General features: G+C 40.0%; 1 protein-coding gene across 2 annotated transcripts; it reads right to left on the reverse strand.

Annotated features, from left to right (window-relative positions):
- Nucleotides 1-4298: 4298 nt before the first annotated feature.
- Nucleotides 4299-20520, reverse strand: Tmem33 (transmembrane protein 33). 2 transcript variants are annotated; one of them, XM_041671204.1, is made up of 9 exons: nucleotides 20382-20520; nucleotides 20152-20221; nucleotides 17146-17240; nucleotides 16539-16726; nucleotides 13338-13405; nucleotides 11390-11523; nucleotides 8853-8936; nucleotides 6643-6763; nucleotides 4299-5837 (listed from the first exon to the last, which is right to left on the reverse strand). In XM_041671204.1, exons 2-9 carry the CDS (start codon nucleotides 20194-20196, stop codon nucleotides 5832-5834), a joined length of 741 nt encoding a protein of 246 aa, XP_041527138.1. In that variant the 5' UTR covers nucleotides 20197-20221; nucleotides 20382-20520; the 3' UTR covers nucleotides 4299-5831. The 2 variants fall into 2 exon arrangements, with proteins under 2 accessions (XP_041527138.1, XP_041527137.1); XM_041671203.1 differs by having other exon boundaries at nucleotides 4299-6763.
- Between the last annotated feature and the right edge of the window lie 5143 nt (nucleotides 20521-25663).

The following is a 25663-nucleotide window of genomic DNA, read 5'->3' on the forward strand; positions in this document are numbered from 1 at the left end:
TGTTGTATTCCCAAAGTTCAGAATTATGGAACTGCATGTGCCAGCACAGGTCTTTAATCCAAGTATCCGGGAGGCAGATACAAGCAGATCTGAGTTTGAGCAGTCAGCCTGGTCTACATAGTGAGTTCCAGTAGAGCCAGTGCTATACAGACAGAGCCTCCCTCCAGAAGTGTGGTATAAGAAACACCAAAGGTCTCACTTAAAAAAAAAAAAAAACAAAAAACAAAAAAAACCTATTATGAGCCAACAACACACGTCTCAGAAATAACCTACCATAAAATCTTTAGGAAGGGTTGGAGGAAGCTCAATGGTTAAGAGCACTGGCTGCTCTTCCAGAGGATCCAGGTTTAGTTCCCAGCATCCACAGGGTGACTTACAACTATCTGTAACTCCAGTTCCAAGGGATCTGATGCCTTCCTCTGATTTTCACAGGACAGGCACCAATGTGGTGAACATACATACATGTGGGCAAAACATTCATACACACAAGATAATAAATAGACTTAAAAATCTTTAGGAAATCACTTTCACGTAACATTGAAGATCAGATCCAGGGTCTCACTTGTGCTCACTAGCGAAGGGAGTGCTTTATTGCCAAGCTAGTCCCAGGGCCCCCAAATACTCTTATTTCCTGGGTTATGTGGGTAACTATCGTTGCCTTTGATCTTTTCTGTAAGTTTGTTGTGTGCCATTACCTGCCCTTCCCTCAGGGCTGAGGATCTTGAGTTGGACCAATGAACTAAAAATCCCCAACCCTATATATGGATAACTAATTAATCCACTATATTTTCTACCTATCAGAATTGCCTTCACATAAAACCCATTTCTGTAATGTGTTTTTTAGGTTGTATTACTGAGGTGGACAAGGATTTATAGAACTAGTTTATGCAGCACAATACTTAAAAGTTTCTGCTGTTCAGCTGACAGAAAATCCCTTCCAATTCTAGACACACAGAAGGGAAGTGTACTCCTGTTACTTGATGTTGACTGATGACTTTGGATGCACTGTATATTGTGAGTCATTTTAAGGCTATAAATAATTCATCCACCAGGCTATCCATTTCATAAAACAAAAATGTATAGAAGCAAGCAACTGAGATATCCAATGTCACCCTCACAAGTCTCACCTCATAATGCAGTTCTCCCTTTTACCATCAGTCTTCAACACCACGGTGTCTCTATTATCCGTACTGGGATGAGGACACAGCAGCATTCGGACTCACCTTCGAACAACAGGCAGTCAGGCAGAAAGGAAGCTGAATTCTAACCGTAAACACACTTGTCAACAGCATTTCTAAACCTGCTTAAATCCAGGAAGACTTTTATTACACAATTTGACTTTACATCAATAAAATGTTAGGTATAACATTATAGATGAAGGAAGAACAATCTAATTTATATTGAAATAAATATTAGACATATGAAGCACATACACTGAAAAAGGGTCACAAAAATTACAGGTGGAGACAAGACTTTGCTCAATCATCAAAGAAAGCCCTTGATACTTCCAATTTCACACCATCAAATTTATCATTCTTGCTGATTTAAGCAGAACACAAAACAAATATGGATCCTAGGGCTTACTTGCACAGACCAGCATGGATAATTTACTACAGTGATCCAATTTGAAATCAGCAGAGACCAGTAAATCGCTGCATAAAAGAAAGAGCGAAGGAGGTCCCTTTTCCTCAGTGTCAGCAGGCTATGATTATTATGTTTATTACATTTTCTTGAAAGGACTTCACATTTTCTCAAATATGCAGGAGAACTATATTTCCCCTCTGAGCCCTACATTAGCATTATGAGCTTTGGTCTTGAATACAGGAGAATGATGAATTTTTCAATTTATTTTATAAATCTACAGTCTGGATAGTATTGGCTTGAAGAGTATATATAACTCCCTAACCTGTAAAATATATTAAAAATGTATTCAAGAGAAGTTAGTAAGAAACGCTGACATACTATATATACAATTTTTTAGTTCAATATATCCCATTATATCAAGCACCAGAAGTGATGCATTTATTAAATCAAGCAATTTCCATGACTCTTTCTAATCTTTGCAATCCTTGTATATTTGCTCCAATATATGCACATCATAAATGTTCCCTGCCCCAGATTTTGTTCTTTTGGTCTCAATTTACAGACACATGCAGACGAAAACTATGTCAAAGGGAAATGTTCTTGAAGTTACAAAAGAATAGTAAAAGCTTGGAATTCAATGTTATGAACAATAAAGGTCAGTTTCAAAAATGCTAGGCTTTTTAAATGTAGCTTTAGAAAGCTAGAAAAGGTGGGAGTCAAAGGCAGGCGGATCCCTGAGTTGGAGGCCAGCCTGGTCTACAGAAGGAGTTCCAGGACAGTCAGGGCTAAACAGAGAAACCCTGTTGGGGATTGGGGGTGGGGATGATGTGGGGGGAGGAAGGAAGGGAGAAGAGGAAGGGAGAAAGGAAGCAACAAGCTAGGAAAGAAAAAAAATTGAATTGATTCTTGGGCCCTTCTTTCTCCTACAACAGCCAATTGTTTAAGACGCTAGAAAACATAGCTATCAATCATCTTTTCCCTACTGTTTTCTAAGAAAGAGAATCCATTTCCAATACAGAGAATACTGCATTTGTCACGTCACGACAAGCTCAAACTCAGTGTGGGTCAGTTACACAGCACACAACACGGAAAGGGAGACCAGAGACAAGTCTTCCCCCAAGAATGGGTTCATTTTGGATAAGTCACTTAAATGCCGACTCAAATCACAAAACCTCACTGATGAATCACAGGACATCTTCTGAACTCCCAGGAGCTCCTCTGACACCAGCTCCAGTTTGTAGCTAGAACTAGAGGAGCCTGTGTGCATTGAAGAACTGTGGAGAAACAACTGCAGACTTTTCAAAGGTATTACATTCTCCAGTACACTGTCTGCCAAGCTCACCAACACACTGCCTGTGTGGTATTCCCCTGGTCCTAGGAAATTTCAGTGGTGCTAAGAAAAACTTGTCTTTACAAACTACACTTGATTTTCAAACTCAGGGAGCGCTCCTGATGTAATACCCAAACTGTTAGGTGCTTTCAAATCCCTGGGAAAGTCTCAATCATATAGGTTATGTAGATTCTATCTAGTATACCTACAAATGATGGAAAACAATTAAAATTTCACCTCTCTATATAAGAAAAGATGAAAAAAGTAACTATCATTTTTCTACACTTGATAAAGGGAAATAATAATCTTACAATTTATATACTCAGGTTACTTAGGCTGAATGGTGAGATGAGACAGTAGCACGATGCCACTCCCAACTGCATCCTGCTTTTCTACCTCACACCGACAGTGCTCTTTTGAACGTTTTATATTGTAAAGCAGTACTCCTAAGATGGGAGTATAGCTCAGGGGTAGAATAAGGTGTCAGTCCCCAGCCCCATCTCCCAGCATGCACAGTAAGTACTTACCAAATATTTGTCCAATATTGAATTAAAGAGATTACAGGATTAAAATCCATAGTGCGATGGTCAGCTAAGCATTTTCAGTAGCATAGCATTTAACCTACCACGACTGTAAAAATGGAGAGTATCCAAGGAAAGAGTGACACCTACTGATTATAACATTGACTGTGCATGGCTATCTTCTTCAGGGATGGAGTTTTAGAGAACTCAAGTTCGCTTGTATTGTTACATACGCATGCACTTTCCTTCCCAGGATATTTGCTAAACTCACAAACCTAATTCAAACTTTTCTCTCTCTCTTTAGATGCACTGGGGCTTTGTGATTCTTATTTAACAGAATCCATTGATTTCCCAGAGCTTCTGGTTTGTTATTAAGCTTGCCTTGATGTTCTCTGTAAGGGATAGATAAGTATCTGAATTTAATTTTTAAATTAGTCTGCTTTCTTGTTTTTCTTTCAAAAGCGTTTACCTTAGTGAAATTTTATTTCAAGGAAATTTAAATACAAATTACTCTTAAGAAATTGCTCTGGGGCTTAATATGAAAATACAGCCAATTTGCCAGGCAGTGGTGGTGCACACTTTTAATCCCAGCACTCAGCAGGCAGAGGCAGGAGGATCTCTGTGAGTTTGAGGCTAGCCTGGTCTACAAAGCAAGTTCCAGGACAGCCAGGACTACACAAAGAAACCCTGTCTCAAAAACAAAACAATAAGCAAAAAAAAATCCATCCAACTAAGTAAGACATGACGTATATAAAGGAATATAAAATGCTTGTTGGAGAACAGGGTTTGTAGGAAGCTTCCATCTGTCCAGTGGGCTTTAAAAGACAGCACTGTTCCAGTTCCCAAAGGACAGAGACTGTAGATGATAAACAACTTCCTTTACACTGTTGAGCTCTGCAGTACAGTGTTACATTTCCCCAGCTCATCACTTTATGCAAGATTACATTTCCTATATGTTGACAGGTGTACGTGGAAACACTAATTTCAGATTCAAGATCAGCTGATTGTACACATTCACACACGTGATATTTCTAACTACAGTTTCATGCAAACTAACATCTAGTAACATTCAAATTATAAAATTTGCCTTTTCATAAGCTTGAGAATATTATTTATATTCTACATCTTCAAGGAACAAATCTATATTTCCATTAAAGCATGAGTATATCAGAAATAATGTAATTCTGCAGCATCATTAAAAAGTCTCAATTTAAATCACTAAACAGCTGAAATTACAGTTTTAAGGACAAAGCTCTTTTTAAAGCCAGCATGAATTAGCTCCTCTCAGGAAGTACCATTATTATAAAGACCAAAAACTCACTTATACGCTTTGAAACACAAAAGGCAATCCTGGTACAAACACACATACAACAAATAGAAAAATTGTTGGAATCCAAATAAATTTTGTACTTTAGTTAATTCAAGGTTATTATCTTACTTTGCATAAATGTCCTACCAATTAAAAGATGGTAATATAAAAATAGATAAGTAAGGAACTCTCAGCACTATTTTGAACCTCTCAGGAATCTAAAATGTTCCAAGATTGAAAAAAAAGATGGCGGGAAAAAAATTTCAAAATAAATATGCCTTTAGCTGCCAGAACTTGATGTCATTCAAGACAATGTTTTAAATCATCAATAGAAATCAGTACGCTTACATAACATTACAGTCACTTCACTGCTCTACAAAGCTGGCGTTTTCAAACCATCAGATTTCATATATAGTGATAAGGAGGCTAGGCACATACATAAAAAAAGTCTCCAACTTGGTGGATAACTGTTATAAAAATGTAAAAGTACCTGGTTAAAGCTAAGCTATCAGGTTGTATTTTCTGGAAATCTACCCCAAGACTATCACTTCTCTACAGATTAGGAGCTTAAACAAAAAGAAAACTGATGTTATAAATTACTAATGAATGTATTTGAGAAATCCAAATTACATGCAGATAGAAGAGAACTGGGTACAAAAAAAGACCACAACATTACATTACCTTATACTAAAATTGTGCAGTGTTTTAAGCATTTCCAATCATGCAACAGTAACAAAGATCAAAATAACTTTTATAAGGGAATTTATGGGAACTCAATTAAAAGTCTTGAACATATTATCCAGCCCCAATCATATAGATGCATTATATTGTACATCCAGTCTCCCAAGCTCATGTTCGTACTACCAGGCTGGAACACCCACTATCCCTCAACTATTCCCCAGGCCTGTTTGATTACCTTACCTATAAACCTCTCCACTTAACCTTTTGAATTGTATTTGCTGGATAAACATGTAATCTACAGAACATTCTTCATTATTTCAGAAAATACAAGTGTAATCACATGCTCAATCTTCAGTCTCATCCTTTCAAAGGCATCAGAACTGCTGCTGCAAATTTCTAGGACATTTCAAGCCTAAGAAACCAAGAAAATTGGAGTCAAGAATCTGAACTAAGTATTTCTACAAACTATAGCAACACTGGTAATCTATCTGTGGACATCTGTAAAAGTTACTAGTAGGTCTCCGATGCTGTGTGGTCACTACCACCTTCTAGAGTAAATGGTTCTATGACCCCATATAGCTAATCCAAAACAGGTTTACAGTCAAGCCAGATTCAAACACAACCAAAGCCACAGATATACTAATGGAAACGAAAGCATAGCAGGTCATAAAACAGACACAGAATTTCCCTTGTAATGGTGCAGGCTAAACACATCTGTCCTAGCAAACCATCACAAGATCAGCTGAATGTGAAATCAAACTGCAGGGGGATGGGCGTCTGTTAAAATCCCAACCAAAATCACTGGGAACAATACTGCCTCAAAACATACTGAATTCATCTATTACATAATGAGCTCATTCCAGATGTAACTTGGGTTACTGGTTAGGATAAAACAAGTTTCAGAATTCTTTTTAAAAGAAATAAATGTATTTCATGATGTAGGCACAGCAGCATCTAAAACAATTTAGTAACATTTATCATTAAATAAAAACTTACATAACCACGAACAATAATGTACAGTAAAATTTTCTCAGAAACTATTAAAGGCTTGACTAACATGCCAGGAAATGATTATTTTGCACTGAGATGCACTTATGTAAATCATGTAAATTGAACTGAGGTTGGTGTTAGACCTGTCATTTGAGACCCCTATCCATATTACCAGCTACTAATGCTTATCTTCTATTCCCAGCTTAACTAGACTTAAACTACGCAACTGTTGGAGCCAGTCTGCTAATGAAGGCGATGCTCTGGAGACAAAGTCTTCTCACAAACAGTGGGCAGGAGGGCTTCATTATAATGTGCTCAACAACAATCCTCAGCTCATTGAACAAGTTCCTGTAAGATAAACAGTGTCCTTCAGATACAAAAAGACGACGAATACAAACAATGATAAGAAGTGCTGACAGCAAAGGTGACCAAAAAGAATTCAAAGAAGTAGCTGGGTTCAGTGGTGCACACCTTTAATCCCAGCACTTGGGAGGCAGAAGCAGGCAAATCTCTGCTTTTGGGCTTAATATGGTTTACATATTAAGTTTCAGAACAGCCAGAGCTACACAATGAGACCCTGCCTTGAAAAACAACAAAAATTTAAATCAAAGATGAACTTTTGTAAAATACACTGTAAGAATATACAAACGGTGAACCCATACACACCTATCTAGCCTTCAGGCACTAGTGCAGGAGGTGGGAGACCTAGGGTTTCAAGGCCAGCAAACTAACACAGAATTCCTATCTCATCACAGACAAAAAGTACAGAAGTAACAGAAAAGGCATTTTAAAAAACAATGGCTATACCTAAAAGGGATCATCTATATTTTTTCTTTTTTTTTAATATTTATTTATTTATTATGTATACAATATTCTGTCCATGTGTATGCCTGCAGGCCAGAAGAGGGCACCAGACCTCATTACAGATGGTTGTGAGCCACCATGTGGTTGCTGGGAATTGAACTCAGGACCTTTGGAAGAGCAGGCAATGCTCTTAACCACTGAGCCATCTCTCCAGCCCCTATATTTTTTCTTTACTTGTCAATTTTCACACTTTACCAACAAATTCAATTAACTCCTAAAAAAATTACATAACATGGGCAACCCACACACTCTTTCTTTCTTTCTTTCTTTCCTTTTTTTCCCCCCAAAACAGGGTTTCTCTGTGTAGACCGGGTCTTCTTGAACTCACAGAGCTCCACCTGCCTCTTCTTCCCAAGTGCTGAGATTAAAGGCACATGCCACCACACAATGCCACAGTTTCTTTAAACAAATGTTCTCTCAGAGCTTTTTAGACATTAGGAGTTTCAGTGCTATGAAGTTAATGGAGACAACATAGACTGTATTCAATAACCTGTCACTTTACAACTTGGATACTAATCAAACTAGCCCTTTCAGATTAAAACCTACCCACCAGCTTACACAGTCTGGTCTTGATCTAACATCGCACTCCATTTCCTACTGCAGCTTCTACAGTGCTGTGTTGCTTCACGGTTTTTTTCCCAGGTTAAGTGGTCTTCTTTGCTTGACCTATACTGCTCACAAAGTACCCTTCATTACATATTATACATGCATAAATACTTATACATCATATACAAAATGATATATAAGGTATTATAAGTCAATTTGATGGCTCCTCAAGGGTCAATCTGACTACTCGCCATTTTTAGCTTATGTTCTGACTCATTGTGCCTGAACTTGGGATCTTCCTCAGTGCAGAGAACTGCCCTGGAATCCAGAACGCTGGGGTTACAGATGCGTACCACCTTACCTGGTTAAGAGCTTTTTAGACCTTGTGTAACAGAAGTATAGAAAGTTATGGTACACATAAGGAGAGACTGCTATATATTGATTTGTGAATACTTTTAACTATGGTCTTTGTTTCAATTAAGAAAGTCCTTAAGAATGGGACTTAAAGTCTCACTATTTCCTAAGCTTAGAACCTAAAAAGGTGATAAAGATAACTCTAGCTTCAACTTCTAAAAAGAAAGACAAGGTCCTTCCTCATCCTCGAACAGTTTAACCTCCAGTGTTTTTATATATACCACTGCAAGTGGTATGCACTCAGCTGTAACACACTTCAGATTTCGGTCTTTCCAAGGCTAGCAACATGCCGTGCACAGCAGACAGCTGCAGCTCCAGTAACAAGAGGTAATCAATGGAGCAATGTGCTGCTGAGCTGTTTGCTGGGGTAGCTGTATTAAGAGCATTTGCAACTTAAGAGTGAATTTATCAGGATATAAACCTATAAGTGAAGAATCAGCTGCACAACTACACTTCACTAACCCCAGCTAGTTTGAAAGTCAAGAACTTAAATTTCAAAGATAGTTTTTTCTTCTAAGTTCTAAACTATTAGCTAAGAAATTTCCAAGAGTTATAAATACTACATCGGGACACTAAACTAAACAGAACAGATTTAAGCTAGTCACCAGCTTACCGACAATATGGATTTCTTCTAGAGGAATAGCGAAGAGTCAAAAATCTATAGTATATAAAAGGCTGGAGCAAACTTCCTTGACCACTGAAATAAACAAATACAAGGATAATGAAAATGTATTACTGATTTACACATATATTAAAAATTAGAAACAATTTAAAAGGAGAATATGTGTGTCTCCATCAGCTGGGTCAGTAACAATTACCTTATCTAGGCACAAATTACTCTTACGAAAGAAACAGAAGGTACAGATCAATGGAAAAGAGCAAAATGCTATTATCTAAGTTTTTATAAATATATCCATATATTAAAAATTTAAATACTAAAACTCAGAAAATATCTCTATAATTAGCAGAGAATTGATAAAAAAAATCTAATTTTTTGTTGGTATTTTTAAAAATTGTTCATTATTGGTGGGAGATTATGTATATGTGTGTGATGTTGCATGTATGATGTTGTATGTTGTATGTGTGTGTAAAGGTCAGAGGGTAAAATCAGATTTCTCCTTTAATTTTTTCCTTAGGTTCCAGGGATCAAAACTCTGATAGCCAGGCTTGCAAGGCAAGTGTTTTTACCTGCTCAATCACTTTGTGGGCTCAATGTTTTGGGTTTCTGAGACAGCGTCTCACTCAATATGTACCCCAGGCTGTCCTAGACCTCCTGAGCCTCCTAGTGCAGCATTCTGAGCTAAGACTACAATTATATAGCACCATGCCCACCTGAAATTAAGTTTGAAAACTTTTTTTTTTTTTTTTTTTTGGTTTTTCGAGACAGGGTTTCTCTGTGTAGCCCCGGCTGTCCTGGAACTTGCTCTGTAGACCAGCCTGGCTTTGAACTCAGAGATCTGCCTGCCTCTGCCTCCCAAGTGCTGTGATTAAAATGTGCACCACCACTGCCTGGCAAGTTTTAAATCTTAATAAAAATCCAAGTTAAGAATGGCTTATTTTATATGAGCAAAAAAACAACAAAAAAAAATTTCAAAGCTATACCAACTAATAAGCTAATAGAGCTTATAGTAATTAGTGTTCTTGACTAAAAACCATAATTCTATTATCTCAAGAGGCATGTATGTGTATGTTTTATAAAACTCCAAGATCAGATATATTTCCTACAATCTACCTGGATTAAGACACTCAAATAATAAAAACAAAACAAGAATAAATTAGCTCTGTAGACCAGGCTGCCCTCAAATTCAGAGATCTGCCTGCCTCTGCCTCCCAAGTACTGTGATTAAAGGCAGGCACCATGACCGGCTATGTATTTTCTGAATGGACTACAAACGCACACATACTAAACTGCTTTCTCTGGGACAGAAAACACAGAACCACATAAAATGCTCTTTTAGAAGGGAAGATGTCCAACCTGGAGCATGTGAGCCCATCTGAGGCACAACACAGCCAAAAACGCAGTCCAACATAAAATAGTAATCCTATTTAAAATATTGTGGAAGGTTTTTTTCTTTGCTCAATTTCAGATGACAACATAGCCCAGAGACAATAGGTTAGATACCCCTATTAGCTTATCTATAAAATTAAAATTTAAAAAGCATCCAGGTAGATATGTACACGATTAAAATCAAATGCAAAATTACCAATGGTGAGACCAATACTGCTATGATATTCTACCTCTCAAAAGATGTTTTCTTTATTATTTCCAGATTACAAATAAAATCTGGAAACAATTGTAGGCAATTGTTACTGTGACTATACTTTTAAAATGCCTCCTTATACCACCTCAAAAAAGGTAAGAATCAGCTGAATTAGACTTCAAGACTGTGCTAGCTAGTTTTATGTCAATATGACACCACTATAGCAATCTGACAGCAGGGAACCTCAGTTAAGAAAATGCCTCCAAAGATAATGCTGCAGGCAAGCCTGTAGAACATTTTTTTAATTAGGGATCAATGGGGGAGTTGACTGTGGGTGGGGCTCCCATGGAATGGTGGTCCTGGCTTCTAATACTGAGCAAGCCATAAGGAGCAAACCAGTAAGCAGCTCCCCTTCAAGGCCTCTGGATCAGCTCCTGCCTCCAGGTTCTGGCCCTGTTGGAGTGTCTGCCCCGAGTTCCTTTGATAATGAACTGTGATGCAGACTCACAAGCCAAATGATCCCTTTCCTCCCCAAGTTGCTTTGATCATGGTGTTTCATCGCAGCAATAGAAATCCTAACCAAGACAAAACACTCTTCTATATGTAGTATTTTCAAAATTAATTTTCAGAAAATAAAAATTAATTTGCCAAGGTTAAATGATATTTCACATATTCATTGAGAGAACAATGATGGTAAAAATGGCCAGCACTCTACACACATGCATGAAAACATCAAAGGATGATGACTTTAAAAGCCTGTTAAAACATTTGGGGTAAAGAGACAAATCCCTGGCCTTCCCATGGTGCAACACTTCTTCTAAAGCAACTGGGATGCTCTACCTGAGGGTAAATGCTGAACTTGCCCTGACTCAGCAGGATGAAATTTGAGTGACCACCTTTATGTTCACTTGCCATCCATCTTTCAAAACGAGCACATTTGAATTCTTACCTAAAGAGCATAAAAACTGTAGCCGGCATCAAGAATATTTCATTGCAAGCAATGAATTTCAGAATATTTTGTTGGTTAGCACTTAATTTATCCAAGACAGATCTCAGCAGAGGTAAACTATTTGAACCCTTTGCCTAAAACAAAAGGAAACAAGTATTAGAAGTAACATGGTATCTTTAGCAACTCACTAGTCACCCAAACAGACACCTAGAATGACACCACGTTCCCATTCAATCCACACTCATCTTCTGTACTTTAGCTCATCTCTACATTGCTTACCTTCTAGTGCGACACAAGAGCTACGCAAGTAACAACTGGTCAGGAAGCCAAGGGAAGCCAGTTCAGTACAGACACAATAATTTTTGGTAAACACTGTTGATTCATAGTTGGTTAAATCTGAAGAACTGACAACTCTTTAGATCGGTAGCATATTTAACACGCAATATAACCAAAGGACAATTATTTCAAAATGACCTTAAGAGTTTACAAACTAAGAACTTACTCAGTGTACTTTCTTATTTTATTGTGTTTCCGAAGAGAACCCAAAACACATTAAAAAAGAAATTTTCATTCTTACTTTATTTCCCATAAAAAAGTTAAATCCCCCCCCCCAAAAGTGGCTATTTCTCTCTAGTTGTAACAAAAAGCTGACAATTCATCAATAGTTAAAATATCTGTGACTCCTTAGATAACTAACAATACAAATTATGGAATCCTAAATACTCATGTGGCTGGAGAAATAAAAAAATAAATTAGGGCTGGAGCAATGGCACAGTGGTTAAGAGCACTGACTACTTTTCCAGAGGACCAAAGTTCAGTTCCCAGCACCCACATGGCAGCTCACAACTAACTCTAACTCCAGTTCTAGGGGGCCAGGTATCCTTACACAGACATACGTGCACACAAAACACCAATGTACGTAACTTATAAAAAAAAAGAAAACCATTCATTAAATTACTTAATCAAATGCTAGGCCATCCCTCTGGGTTTTTGAGACAGAGTTTCTCTATGTAGCCCTGGCAGTCCTAAAACTCAACCTGGAGACCTGGCTATCCTGCAACTCCCAGAGATCCGCCTGCCTGTGTTTCACGAGTGCTGGGATTAAAGGTTTGCACCATCCCAGGGAAGAAAGGCAGGTAGATCTCTGTGAATTGAAGGCCAGCTTGGCTTACATAGAGAGTTCCAGCTCTGTGAATTGAAGGCCAGCTTGGCTTACATAGAGAGTTCCAGGCCTGTCAGGGCTGTATAAAGAGACTGTCTCAAAATAAATAAATAAAACAACCCCCCCCCACAAAATAAAAACCTTAAACTTGGTATTTTAATTCAAATTTAAGTGCCCATACAATATGTCTGCATGGTTTGATTGCTTAATGTCCCAGCCCAGAAAAAAAAGTTGAGGAAAGCAGCTCTCGGTGTCATTACACACACACTCAGCATGGTGTGCTCACGTGGTATGTCAGAGCGACAGTGACAGGTGAGGCCTCTGCCAACTCATCAAACTTGAAGTTGCATGGGCTTTTTTTTTTTTTTTTTTGAGACAGGGTTTCTCTGTGTAGCCCAGGCTGTCCTGGAACTCGCTCTATAGACCAGGCTGGCCTCAAACTCACTGAGATCCTCCTGCCCCTGCCTCCTTGAGTGCTGGGATTAAAGGAATTAAAGGGATTAAATGCATGTGCCACCACCTCCCTGCACATTACTTGTTTTTAAATGAAGATGCAGATTTCAAACTTCAGGGAGCTGGAAAGAAATTTTAAGAACAATCCTTCATCCTCAAGAGACAGTTTTATGACATTTTAACAATATAAGCTTCAAGCTGAAAACTTTCAAATCACTAAAAAGATTCCTACCAAGTTAACGGGAACAGAGGGACTTCCAGTGAGAAAGTCTGAACCGCTAGTCACACTAACTATCACAACCCAAAGCCAAAGAAACAAACAGCTGTACTTACATCCAGGACCTTCTTAGTGTATGTGGCAGCATGAAGCAAAGAAAACAGCAAGACTGGGAAAATACTCACTGGAGAAAGCAGTTAAGGAAAGCCTCCGAGTCACCGAGCACTGTGCACCGTGCACACGGCTATGCAGTGTGCAAAGCGGAGCCGAAGCAACACTTGGAATGAGTTTGGGGAGTGGCTTTCTTTTAGAGCCAGACTTTGAATCAAATGAAGTTCTACCACACAAAATGAAGTAAACTTCCTCACTTTCTGAATCTTACCATCTGTTTGGGATGTCCAAAACATTATTTAATAAAGCATCATAAGTATCTGCTAAGTGAAGGTGAAATGTAGGCCAACCCAAATGACTGAATATAGTTCTCACCCCACTTTTTTTTTTTTTTTTTTAGGATTTATTATGTGTGTACTTGCACGAGTTTATGTTCACCACACATATGCAGGTGCCCCTGGAGGCCAGTGGACTGGATCCTCTGCGAGGACAGTAAAAGCTCTAAGAGCCATCTCTCCAGTGCACCAATTTGGTTTTAAACACAAAAAAAAATCTTGCTTTTAAGAGAGTCTACATTGTTGACAAAGGTGTCAAAGAAATGGGCTTAAATCCCATTACTTTGAGGAAATATACCTAAATCCTTTTTTTAAAAACATTTTGAAGAGATGGCTCAGTGGTTAAGAGCATTGCCTGCTCTTCAAAAGGTCCTGAGTTCAATTCCCAGCAACCACATGGTGGCTCACAACCATCTATAATAAGGTCTGGTGCCTTCTTCTGGCCTGCAGACATACACACAGACAGAATAGTGTATACATAATAAATTAATAAATATTAAAAAAAAATAAAAAATAAAAAAATAAAACATTTTGAATTTGTAAAAATTCATACTGAATTTATAAGAGATTGTAAATTTCAGTTTACATAAAACTATCAGTTTAATTACAAATATAAAAAAAATTGCACTAAATCCAATGGTTTTTAAATTTTATATTAAGTCCAATATTTACCTACCTTACACTGTAGGTAAACACACAATTTTAATTCAATTTTTCTTTTTTGTTTTTCAAGACAGAGTTTCTCTGTGTAGCCCTGGCAGTCCTGGAACTCACTCTATAGACCAGCCTGGTCTTAAACTCACAAAAATCTGCTTGCCTGTCTCTCAAGTGTTGGAATTAAAGGCATGAGCATTCACCACCTGACTCAACTTTTCAGAAGAAAAAATAAGAACGATCCACTCCAATTTTTGTCAGATTAATAAGAAACTTGTCAAGTATTTCCATAAAGGACAAACTATCATTAATGAATGACATAAAAAGTAGCCTTCAAATGTCATCGCTAATACCATCGGCACAAGAAATGAATTACTCTACTTTCCTGTACTAGGTAGCAGAATGGCATGGGTGGAAACTGCTGAATGCTAACAACCTAAGTATCAAATTCACTGCAACACTAACTCACTCATTCCAACCAGTGAGCAGCTGGGTCCAAACATTACAAGAATCTAAACACAAGCGTGTCTTATTCTGCAGCCTAGGCCGGCCTTAAACGCTTGTTCCTCCTTGCCTCAGCTTCCCAGGAGCTGGGATCACAGGTATACACACGTCTGGCTCCAATTTAAGACCTTTTAACAAAACAGATTCCTTTAAAACTTGAAACTTAGAAACTTCTCATTTTTATGGCCTATGTGCAACTCTGATAAAGCTTAAAAAATTTTCCCTCAAACTCTGACACCCCAGACTTGAAGTCTAATCAATAACAGAGGCAGTCAACAGGAGTAAAGGTATTTGGATTCCAGTTCTGGTTTTCACAAACCTCATTCTCCTAGGCCAAATTTCATCCTCTCACAAATGAACACAAATAGACTAAGGAGACTTGTAGTGAGTATTTATCTCCTGATTGTCCACAGTTCATAAATTTTAGCTTTTGATATCACTTCACCCCCACCCCAACTTTTGGAGACAGGGTCTCATGGAAACCTCGGCTAGCCTTGACTTCATACCCTCACTTTCTAAGTGATAGAATTACAGGCATGTGATTACTTGCCTGGTTCAAAGTCACTTTTAAATTATTTAGAAAAGATAAGGAGTGAAGAAAGGTCTACCATTTTATTCTCAAGTGCCAGTCACTGAAAGAGCAAGGACAATATACCACATTAAGAACAAAGGAATCCCTGCACTCAGGAGGTAGATTTCTGTAGTCTGAAGCCAGCTTGATCAACAAAGGGCAGTTCCAGGACAGTCAGGGTTGCTACACAGAGAAACCTTGTTTCAAAAAACAACACAAATAGTAAAAGCCCAAATACACTTTCAGTATTACTTTGGGCCACCTTTGTATATACCATAATCCCTGATTTCTTTAGGAATTAGGTCAGCATCTATTAGTTTATGTTCTTGCCACTGCTCACTACTTCTCTTCCCCCGACGCCTAAGAATGAACCTGCTGAACCAACCTGCTAGCCTGGTTTTGCTCTTTGAGACAAGTCTCACTATGTAACCTTGGCTGGCCTGAAACTAGCTGTAAACCAGGCTGGCTTTAAACCTCCTGTGCCTCCCAGTGCTATGATTACGGGCTCACCACACCTGGCTTATGCCTTAATTTCTAGTTTATGTATAGCAAATTATTATCACAGATTAATCTTTTTTTGTTTCTAGATCACAAAGACTCTTTTTTTTAGTAACAAGTAAGTAAGGCTGGAGAGATGGCTGTGAGTGAAGAGCACTGGCTGCTTTTACAAAGGACCTAAATTCATCCGCCATCACCTGCACAGGGCTCACAACTGCTGCAATTCAGTTGTGGGAGCTTCAGCAGCCTCCTCTAGTCTCCACAGGCATCAAGAACACATGATATGCCAGGCAAAACACTCATACATGTAAATAATGTGCATATTTTTGAAAAATTACATAATCATAAAGATTTAATACTGAATTCATGTGCTTTGAATGTTAATTGTTAAATATCTGCTAGACTTACAAGGCAAGAATATTGAGAGATGAAGTTTAAATTCCCAAGACAGCTCGTACAGAGTTTAGATTTCAAATTTTGGGGACAGGAATTTTACATTAATATATCTCCATAAAAATGACAGACTAAAAGCCAAACAAACAAGCTTCATGGAACATTACTGTATCCTTCCAACAGAAAAACAATCAAGACATCTCCTACATGCTTAGTATGGTAGTTTCACGGCCACGACATGAAAAGGATACTAGTAACAGGGTAGGAGTTGACGAAAATGAGTGAATACAGCAGGTAGTGACAGCTGTCCTCTAGCAAGGCCTGAGCCAGGAAGGCTCTGCTTAACTGGAAGTGTGGTAATCTCTGATGCAGTCTCAGAGCACTGGTGAGGGCATTCGCCAGCAAAGCACGCTGGTAAAAGCTTGCTGCCTCATGCAACCTGCAAATTAGCAGAGGAAAAGTTATCATGAGACATAACAGCTACCACGGCTCTTCCTCCTCTGTGAATTGCATCATAATTGCACAACACCTAAATCATTTAATTGTCAATAGAAAACAAATTACACAAATGTATTCCACATTCTGGGAAGCATCACGGCAAACACATATCTAACTTCATAATAAAAAGCATTCACTCTTTGTCAAGTAAAAATGTTAACAACTGCAAGAACCATGACTGTCAACGAATGAGCGGTCACACAAATCACAATGAAACATCCCCCAACTGTATTACCACATCACTGTAAATTTTAAATGGGGTTTGTGTTAGTCTTATGCCATTCACATTTTAACAAAGGCTAAAAAGCATTTCTTAAATGCTGACTGAACAACTCTCTGAGTCAGAAATATAATACATACCCGAGAAGAGGCAGAACAAACAGAGCGGAGCAATAAACTGTGAACAAGCGAGAAAGCCACATGGCCGTATCCAGTTTATTGGTCATCATGAATTGCTAGATTTAAGAAGAAAAATATTATGGTAAACTAAATCCAAATTATGTTAAGGACAAATTATGCACTTTTACTCCTATGAAAGATATTTAACAACCACCTTGCAACGTTTATTTATTAGATTATTAAGTGGAAACTCATGTACCTAACTGCTTCTTCACATACATGCTGTGGAAGGCATAAGAAGCACTTTCAGAAAAAAAAAATCAGGACAGTATTTCAACTTTCTGTGCTATTTCAACATTTATAATAATGGCTCCATCTATTTTAAAACATTAATTAAGAACTAATGACTCTCAAGAGACTATAATGTCTATTCTTAGAAAAATCTCAAACCCAAATAGTCAGGCCACAGAACTGAGAAAGACATCAAATATTAGGTTTGAAAGAAATAAGCCATTAAAAAGAGAAAGGTAAGATCATTACAGCAATTACTGATGAAGTCATCAGTCTGTAGACTATCTGGCATGTTTATGCCAAAAGGCCTAGCACACCCAAGGCACTCAAAACATTGCTGTCAAGTATGAGATGCATCTGCTTCTCAGACCATAGGACTCTGCATTCCCTACAGGCCACCACAGAAGTGTTACCTGTTATCAGTTACCCCACAGATTAAGTTTGTCATGAAAGCAAGAATTTAAAATCTGCTTCATCAAGATGAAGGTGATGGTGGTGCACACCTTTAATCCCAGCACTCGGGAGGCGAGGCAGAGACAGGCAGATCTCTGTGAGTTTGAGGCCAGTCTGATTTACAAGAGCTAGTTCCAGGACGGGCTCCAAAGCTACACAGAGAAATCTTGTCTAGAAAAACCAAATAACAACAACAATAAATCTGCTTTATCACTAACACGTACCTCACATCCATTTCTGAAGAGCCTTTTATATTTTTAACTACAATGCACAAAAGTTTTTAAAGAAAAATGCAAGTATATTTAAAATTCAAGGGCATCTTATTACATGCCTTTTAATTAAATGATAGCAACATCAAGAATATAAAATGTGTGGTTAACCGGGCAGTGGTGACAATCGCCTTTAATCCCAGCACTCGGGAGGCAGAGAGGAGGATCTCTGTGAATTCAAGGCCAACCTGGTATACAGAGCAAGTCCCAAGACTAGCTCCATAGCTACTGAGAAACCCTGTCTCAAAAATGAACGAGTGAATGAATGAATGAATGTGGTTGGCTTATTCTATTGGGAGCTAGCTATTATACTGTGATGTCCCTAAAGGTACCCGATTATAGCAGCAGTCAAATGCAAGGATGAATCTACCTTACTATGTTGTTTAGAGTATTCTCTCTAAAATCCATTTGATGGGTCATCAAGATGGCCCCGCAGGAAGAGCCACACGCTGAGAACTGAACTAGGGTTTTCTGCAAAAGCTGCAGTCACTTTTAAACCCTGAGCCCATCTTTCCAGTCCCTCATCTGGGTCTTTTTTTATGTTTTTTTTTGTTTGTTTGTTTTTTGTTTTTTCGAGACAGGGTTTCTCTGTGGCTTTGGAGCCTGTCCTGGAACTAGCTCTCTAGACCAGGCTGGTCTCGAACTCACAGAGATCCGCCTACCTCTGCCTCCCGAGTGCTGGGATTAAAGGCGTGCGCCACCATCCCCCGGCTTGGGTCTTTTTTTATGGAGGTACATTCTATTACATAATACAGGAGCCTAAAAGGCATATGTTAGTTTAAGTTTTGAAGTGTGAACTGCCTAATATATACAGTCCCAATGCCCCCCCCCAAAGAAAAACTATTTTAATGGCTCTTTGGATTGAACACAAATTGAGGGCACACAGTTTCAAAACATTAGACAGACAACTTTTGAATTATAAAGGGGAAACTGTATTTTTACAACTGAGAATCAGTTAGTTGATAGTATCACCTTAAACATTACACCTGAATTCCCCCAAAGACAGAATCAACATAAAATGGCTCTTGTGTCTTGAGAAGGGCACAATGAGGCCTCAAACTGCAGTTTCTGGATCATTCCGTGTAGCACGAAGTCTAACCGATCTTAATAAAAACTCGAAGTCAGATATTAGTGGGGTGAGAGCTGAAGGATCAGAGAAGCACAGCAACCAACTACTAAAGAGTTTTTACCTCTACCAATGCTCAGACCTAAGGGTGATCCTGTCTCTACGAAACCTCAGACTGTCTCTGTCTCTACCAAATCTCAGACTGCACTGACATTCGAAACTATCTGTCTTCAAAACCCAAAGAGGGAGAACAAAGGAACTTTCACTGATTAAGAGTAAAGAGATAAGACTAATAAATGCAATGCTGAATCCCAAGGAGGGAAGTGCCAATGGACCATGGAGGAAAAGTGAGTATGAATTACGTATTAGGTTAACATACATCAATGTTAAACTTCCCAAACGGAGTGAAGCGGAGAATAACCCTCAGCCTTCGTGGGTTAGCAAGAATTTCAAATAGATCAGCCAAGTAACAAAATGTCCCGGATGGAGCTGTAGAACAACATTTTTTAATTATAAAGCTTACAGAAGAGTGGTATTCCTCTTAAGTAAACAACGAATTGAAGAAAACACACCGCTGTGTCCTTTTCGGGATTTCTTAAAAAGCTTAAAGTAGGTACAAAGGGCAATACTACGGGCACCATGAAGCGTGTGGGTGGAAGCCTCTGCCTCAGATGGCATCTTTAACCTTGGGACCGAAGACAATCGGAGACAGAGGTGTGGGAAGGCGCAGGGAGGCCCAAGATCTCAGCAGTCAGGTGACGGCCACCTGCTCCATGCCTGCCTGCAGTCGCTTTTGAAACAAACTTCGAGCTCCTCTCCACCCGCACTCCACTCCTTAACCCCAGTCCCGCAGGCAGCAGCTTCTAGAAAGCTCTAGCCCTCTCAACGCTTCCGGCTCCCCGCCAACTCTTGGCATCATGAAGCCGGGAGACCAGGCAGATCACTTACCACAGCACCCGCCCCTTGGGGGCCGTTCGGGGTCGTATCCGCCATGGGAGATACGCAGGAGCCCGGGACGCTGGGACAGCAGAGAAAAGAAGAGCAAAACGTCAGTGCTGGGCGACGGACCCTCCGACCCGCTTCCAGAGCCCGCCGGAACCCCAAACGCCAAGCGGAACGGGGTCTACCGGCCCCGTGCAGCACACGGCCCCAGAACCCTCACGGCGGCCGGGTATTACCTGCCCCACTCGGTCCAGATCAAAGCTGTCTTTCCAGAAAGACCCAAGCAAAGGCGGAGCTTCCGAATAAGGCCCTAAAGGGCCGATCTACGCCGCCGGCACCCAGGGGTTGCAAAACCGGAAGTGGCCCTTTCGTTTCCGTGTGAGTGAGGTGGGGACGTTAAAAGTCACCGGGAGTTGGTTCCAGAGGCATGACGGGAAATGCAGTTTTTCTTCTTGTTTTGGGTCCACCTGTTCTACGGGCCAATTGGCTCAGAGATCTAAGAAGTGAAAAGGGTGAAGCAATTTTCGTCTTATCCAGGACGCAGACGACTGGGCTTCGAAACCTTAAAAATCTGTCTACTTCCGTATACAGAAGCTTCCAAAATATCTATGACCTCTCCAGACAGTGATTCACTGACCCCTGTGATTTAACTTCTTTCAAGCTCTTGTGAAACCGGCTATGTGATAGGCATTACTCTTGGTATGGAGAATATGAACATACATTGACTTCCTGAGAGACAGCAGAGTAAATGAAGATCACTGCAAAACTTGTGTAAAATATAGGCATAAACTGAGTTTATCGCGGGGCGGGGTTCCTGAGAAAGATAATTCTGACCCTTAATCTTGAAGGGAAAGGAAAAGGGGAAGAAGACTCCAGATAAAGGAATAGAGCACGCGAAATAACAGAATAGTCAGAGGCGGTTCGGTGTGAGCTGACCCAATGTGACTGGACCTGGGAGATGAAAGATCTGGACTACAGAGAGGCAGAATGTGCTAAAAGAAAAACATCACTGGGGCAGTCGGAAGGGGTTGGAAAAGGGAAGGGGAGAAATGATGGAATTATGTTTTAATTAAAAATAGATTTTTTAAGGGCCGGGCGGTGGTGGTGCACGCCTTTAATCCCAGCACTCGGGAGGCAGAGGTAGGCGGATCTCCGTGAGTTCGAGGCCAGCCTGGTCTACAAGAGCTAGTTCCAGGACAGGAACCAAAAGCTACGGAGAAACCCTGTCTCGAAAATTAAAAAAAAAAAAAAAGCAAGAAAGAAAAAGAAAAATAGGTTTTTTAAAAGGCATCTTCCTGGGCGATGGTGGCACACGGCTTTAATCCCAGCACTGGGGAGACAGAGGCAGGCGGATCTCTGTGAGTTTGAGGCCAGCCTGGTTTAAAAGAGCTAGTTCCAGAACAGCCAGAGCTGTTACACAGAGAAATTCTATCTTGAAAAACCAAAAAACAAAAACAAAAAGGCATCTGAATTAACTCTGCGCTCTAGAGAGTCACTAGCAGTTTTAGCAGAAGTCTGACATCAGGTTTAGAAAGATCACCGGAAGACCACTGAGCACAGCGAGGGAGTCCTGGATTGCAGCGATGGTGTAGGAGAAGGGAAAAGGAAAGATGACGCGAATATGGCTTCCATGATTTGGTTACTGGCTAGGCAAAGGTATGCAGGGGAGGGGCAGTCATCGGCTGCGACCTAGAAAAGAGACATAGAGAAAAATAAAAAAGAACAAAAGATTGAGAGGAAAGCATGGAGGGACAGAGGAGGGGCTGACTAAAGGGCTAGAGAACATACCCCAACTGTGAAACCATGCATCTCTATCTCCTACTCTCTCAGAGTGTAATTATCTTCATGGTTCCTAGGAGCCCAGGAGCCAATCAGCTGCTGCCTAGGAGTCAAAGGGTGCGCTATAGAAACGTAGACTTTTTTCCTAAGGCCAATGTCCACATATAGATTCCCAGAATCTCCAGCATAGATTCCCTATCCTTCCAGCTCAGCTACCATGTTCCCTTCTCTTTGTTGCTCATGTATCCTTTGTCCTACACTTTAACATTGTCAAATTTTTAATTATTTGTTTAACCGGCCTTTCCCGCCCTGTGTCTATGTGTGTATGTGTGTGTGCATGTGTGCATGTGTGTGTGTATACACGTGTGTGTATGTGTGTGTGTGTATGTGTGTGTGCGTGTGTATGTGTGTGTGCGTATGTGTGTGTGCGTGTGTGCATGTGTGTGTGTATACACGTGTGTGTATGTGTGTGTGCGTGTATGTGTGTGTGCGTGTGTATGTGTGTGTGCGTGTGTGCATGTGTGTGTGCGTGTGTGCATGTGTGTGTGCATGTGTGTGTGCGTGTGTGTATGTGTGTGCGTGTGTGCATGTGTGTGTATATACGTGTGTGTGCGTGTGTGTATGTGTGTATACACGTGTATGTATGTGTGTGTGCGTGTGTGCATGTGGGTGTATACACGTGTGTGTGTACACATGCACTCATGAGTGTTCTGGTTCACTCGGTGTTAAATATAACAGACTGAGTAAAAAAAAAAAAAGACTTATTTTTCCTCACAGTTCTGAATGCCAGAAAATCCTAAATCATTTTATCAGCAAGGTAGGTTTCATCCAAAGACTTAGTTTTGCTGACTGAATCAGTGATCCTATTAATTCTAGTAGCTGAATTTGATTTTCCTCTGCCTCTTCTGTAGTCTCGCTCAAGTGACATGGTTGAGCTTTATGTCATCTCAATTTAAAACAAAACAGAAGACCCCTGTGATATTGTCAGGTCAATAATATCTTGATACTATATCATAATGCCTATGGCATCCACCTCATTTCATCTCTTGACATAGGCTTTGCACACACACACACACACACACACCTCTTTCTCTCCAAGGTCTCACTCTGTAGCCCTGGCTAGTCTGGAACTCACAACGATCCACCTGCCTTTGTTTCCCAAGTATGGGATTAGAGGCAATGGTCACCACACCCTGCCTGGCTTTCTATCATGCGTGTGGCACATGGGACAAAGGCACAGTACATGAAGATAGTTTGAGAGAACACATACATATAACTTAGGAAGTATATTGTTGTCAATGTTCTATTTTATTCCCAATATTTTACTGTTGCTACTTTATGAATAAAACTTAATCACAGTACAGGGGAAGAAATGCAATATATATAGGATTAAGCAGTACTGAAATTGCAGCTCTAGGCCTCCCCTAAGCACGTTGGAATATGTTATCCATGGGTGAGGAGGAATCCCTGCAACAAAAAGTATTTCAATAACAGAAATTAAACTAAACCAACACATGAGAAATCAAAGGCTCAGTAATAGAGCAGCTGGGAGAGAAAATGGAGACAGATGACCCCTTCTTGAGCCACAACCAGATTCAAGAGTCCAAATAACATCAAAGAAGCTTGTTTTCCTTTGCTTCCCCCTAAGTTGATTTTACTGCCAAACTGATTTCTCGCACAGGTTAGCCCATGTTGCACCACCAGCTCACACAAAATTTGCTTGCCCAGTGCTTTTGTATGACCATCCGGGCTTCATTTTCATGGCACCAAATGTGTTTTTACAAAATTGCTAAGCTAGCCATTTGTCCTAAAATATAGCCAACAAAGTTTGCATCATTCACCCACCAAAGGGAAATAAGTGGAATTATTTTCACCCAAAATTCAAGAGTGTTGCTATGAGAAAAGGTAGGGGTGCCAGAGAAGGCAAAACTATACATTTTTTTAAAATTTTTAGCTTACGCTTTTTTTATAATTCATTTTTCAATGTCCACCAATTACTTACTACTAAAGCCTCCCCACAGGCTCAGAATCAGTTCCTAAGGGTTACCCAGATTGCATTAGTTGAAAGTAAGAAAATCTTGGCGTAACACATGTCACAAACTGAAGCAGTCATTTCACAACAGGCCGTTACTCATTTCGCCTAGAAACTGGCTGAGGGAGCAAGGGGTCCATTCCTTAATTGCTGGTGAGAATACAAACTTTTACAACCATTCTGGAAATCAGTGTGGAAGCTTCTCAGAAAACTGGACCCAGAGATACCACTCTTTGGCATAGACCCAAAAGATGTTTAACCACACTACAAGGACATGTGCTCAGCTATGTTCATAGCAGCTTTATTTGTAATAGCCAGAACCTGGAAACAACCTAGATGCCCCTCAACCAAAGAACTGAAAATTCTTAAACGGGGGAATTCATAAAAAGAGAGAGAGCTTCTTCCAACATTAAAAAATGAGAAACACAATTATGATAGAGAAAGTTAGGTCTCTGTATGATTATGCAATGCATGATTTAAAAATGGAACAGTTCAATGAAAGGATGATCAACTTAACTGGGACTGACATAATGTTGATTATCATTTTGATAATCCATGTCATTTTTTCTGATTTTTTATTTTAATCTATTTTTTTAAAAAAAACTGCTTTTCTCATTTTTCATGCCAAATCCATTTCCCACTTCCTCCCCTCCTCCTGCTCACTCCACCTTCTACCCCTTCCACTCCCTACCCCACTCCCGCCCTCCACTCCTTAGAGAGGGTAAGGCTTCCCATGAGAGTCAACAAAGTCTAGCACATTGCTTTGAGGCAGAACCAAGGTCCTGCCCAATATATCTACTCTGGGCAAGGTATCCCTCCAGAGGGAATGGATCCCAAAAAGCCAGAACAAGAAGTAGGGATAAATCCTGGTCTCACTGCCAGTGGCTCCACAGTCTACCCAGCCACACAACTATCACCCATATTCAGAGGGCCTAGTTTGGTCCTCTGCTCGCTCCCTTGCTGTCAGGCTGGAGTTGGAAGGCTTCCTTCCATTAGCTCAGGTAAGCTGTTTCAGTGAGTGTTCCCATCATGGTCTCGACTTCTCTGCTTGTCTTCTCACTCCTCCCTCTCTTTAACTGGATTTGGGAGCTCAGCCCAATGCTCCACTGTGGTTCTCTGCATCTGCTTCCCTCAGTTATTGAATATAGGTTCTATGATGACATTTAAGATAGTCATCCATCTGACTACAGAACAAGGGCAGTTCAGGCACCTTCTCCACTATTGCTTAGGGTCTTACCTGGGGTCATCTTTGTGGGTTCCTTGGAAGTTCTCTAGTGCTAGGTTTCTTGCTAGCCCCGTAATGCTCCCTCAGTCAAGATATCTCTTTCCTTGTTCTCCTTCTCTGTACTTCCCCCATCTCGACCATCCCATTCCTTCTGGTTATACTCCCCCTCCACTTCTCCCCTTCTCCTCCCTTCCACATTCCCTTCTCCCCCAGCTTCCATGCTCCCAACTTTCTCCAAAGAGTTTGTCTATTTCCCCTTCACAGGGGGATCTATGTATGTTTCTCTTAGGGTTTTCCTTGATACTTAGCTTCTCTGGGGTCGTGGACTATAGGTTCTTTACCCTTTGCTTTAGAGCTAGTATTCACATATGAGTGGGTACATAACATACTCATCTTTCTGGGTCTGGGTTACCTCACTCAGAATGTTTTTCTCTTTTTAACATTTTTAATTGATTTTTATTGAGCTCTACATTTTTCTCTGC

The sequence above is a fragment of the Microtus oregoni genome, unplaced genomic scaffold (assembly GCF_018167655.1).
Source record: "Microtus oregoni isolate MIOR12 unplaced genomic scaffold, Mior012 000021F_ref0000039, whole genome shotgun sequence".
Classification (NCBI taxonomy): Eukaryota; Metazoa; Chordata; class Mammalia; order Rodentia; family Cricetidae; genus Microtus; species Microtus oregoni.

Bases quoted from the DNA above. Each gene is read 5' to 3' on its own strand.
- Tmem33 (XM_041671203.1), bottom strand. From the start codon at position 20,196: ATGGCGGATACGACCCCGAACGGCCCCCAAGGGGCGGGTGCTGTG. The intron at 17,241-20,151 runs GTAAGTGATCTG...TCTTAAATCTAG, and splicing joins CCCAAGGGGCGGGTGCTGTG to CAATTCATGATGACCAATAA. The intron at 16,727-17,145 runs GTATGTATTATA...GCTAATTTGCAG, and splicing joins TTTGTTCTGCCTCTTCTCGG to GTTGCATGAGGCAGCAAGCT.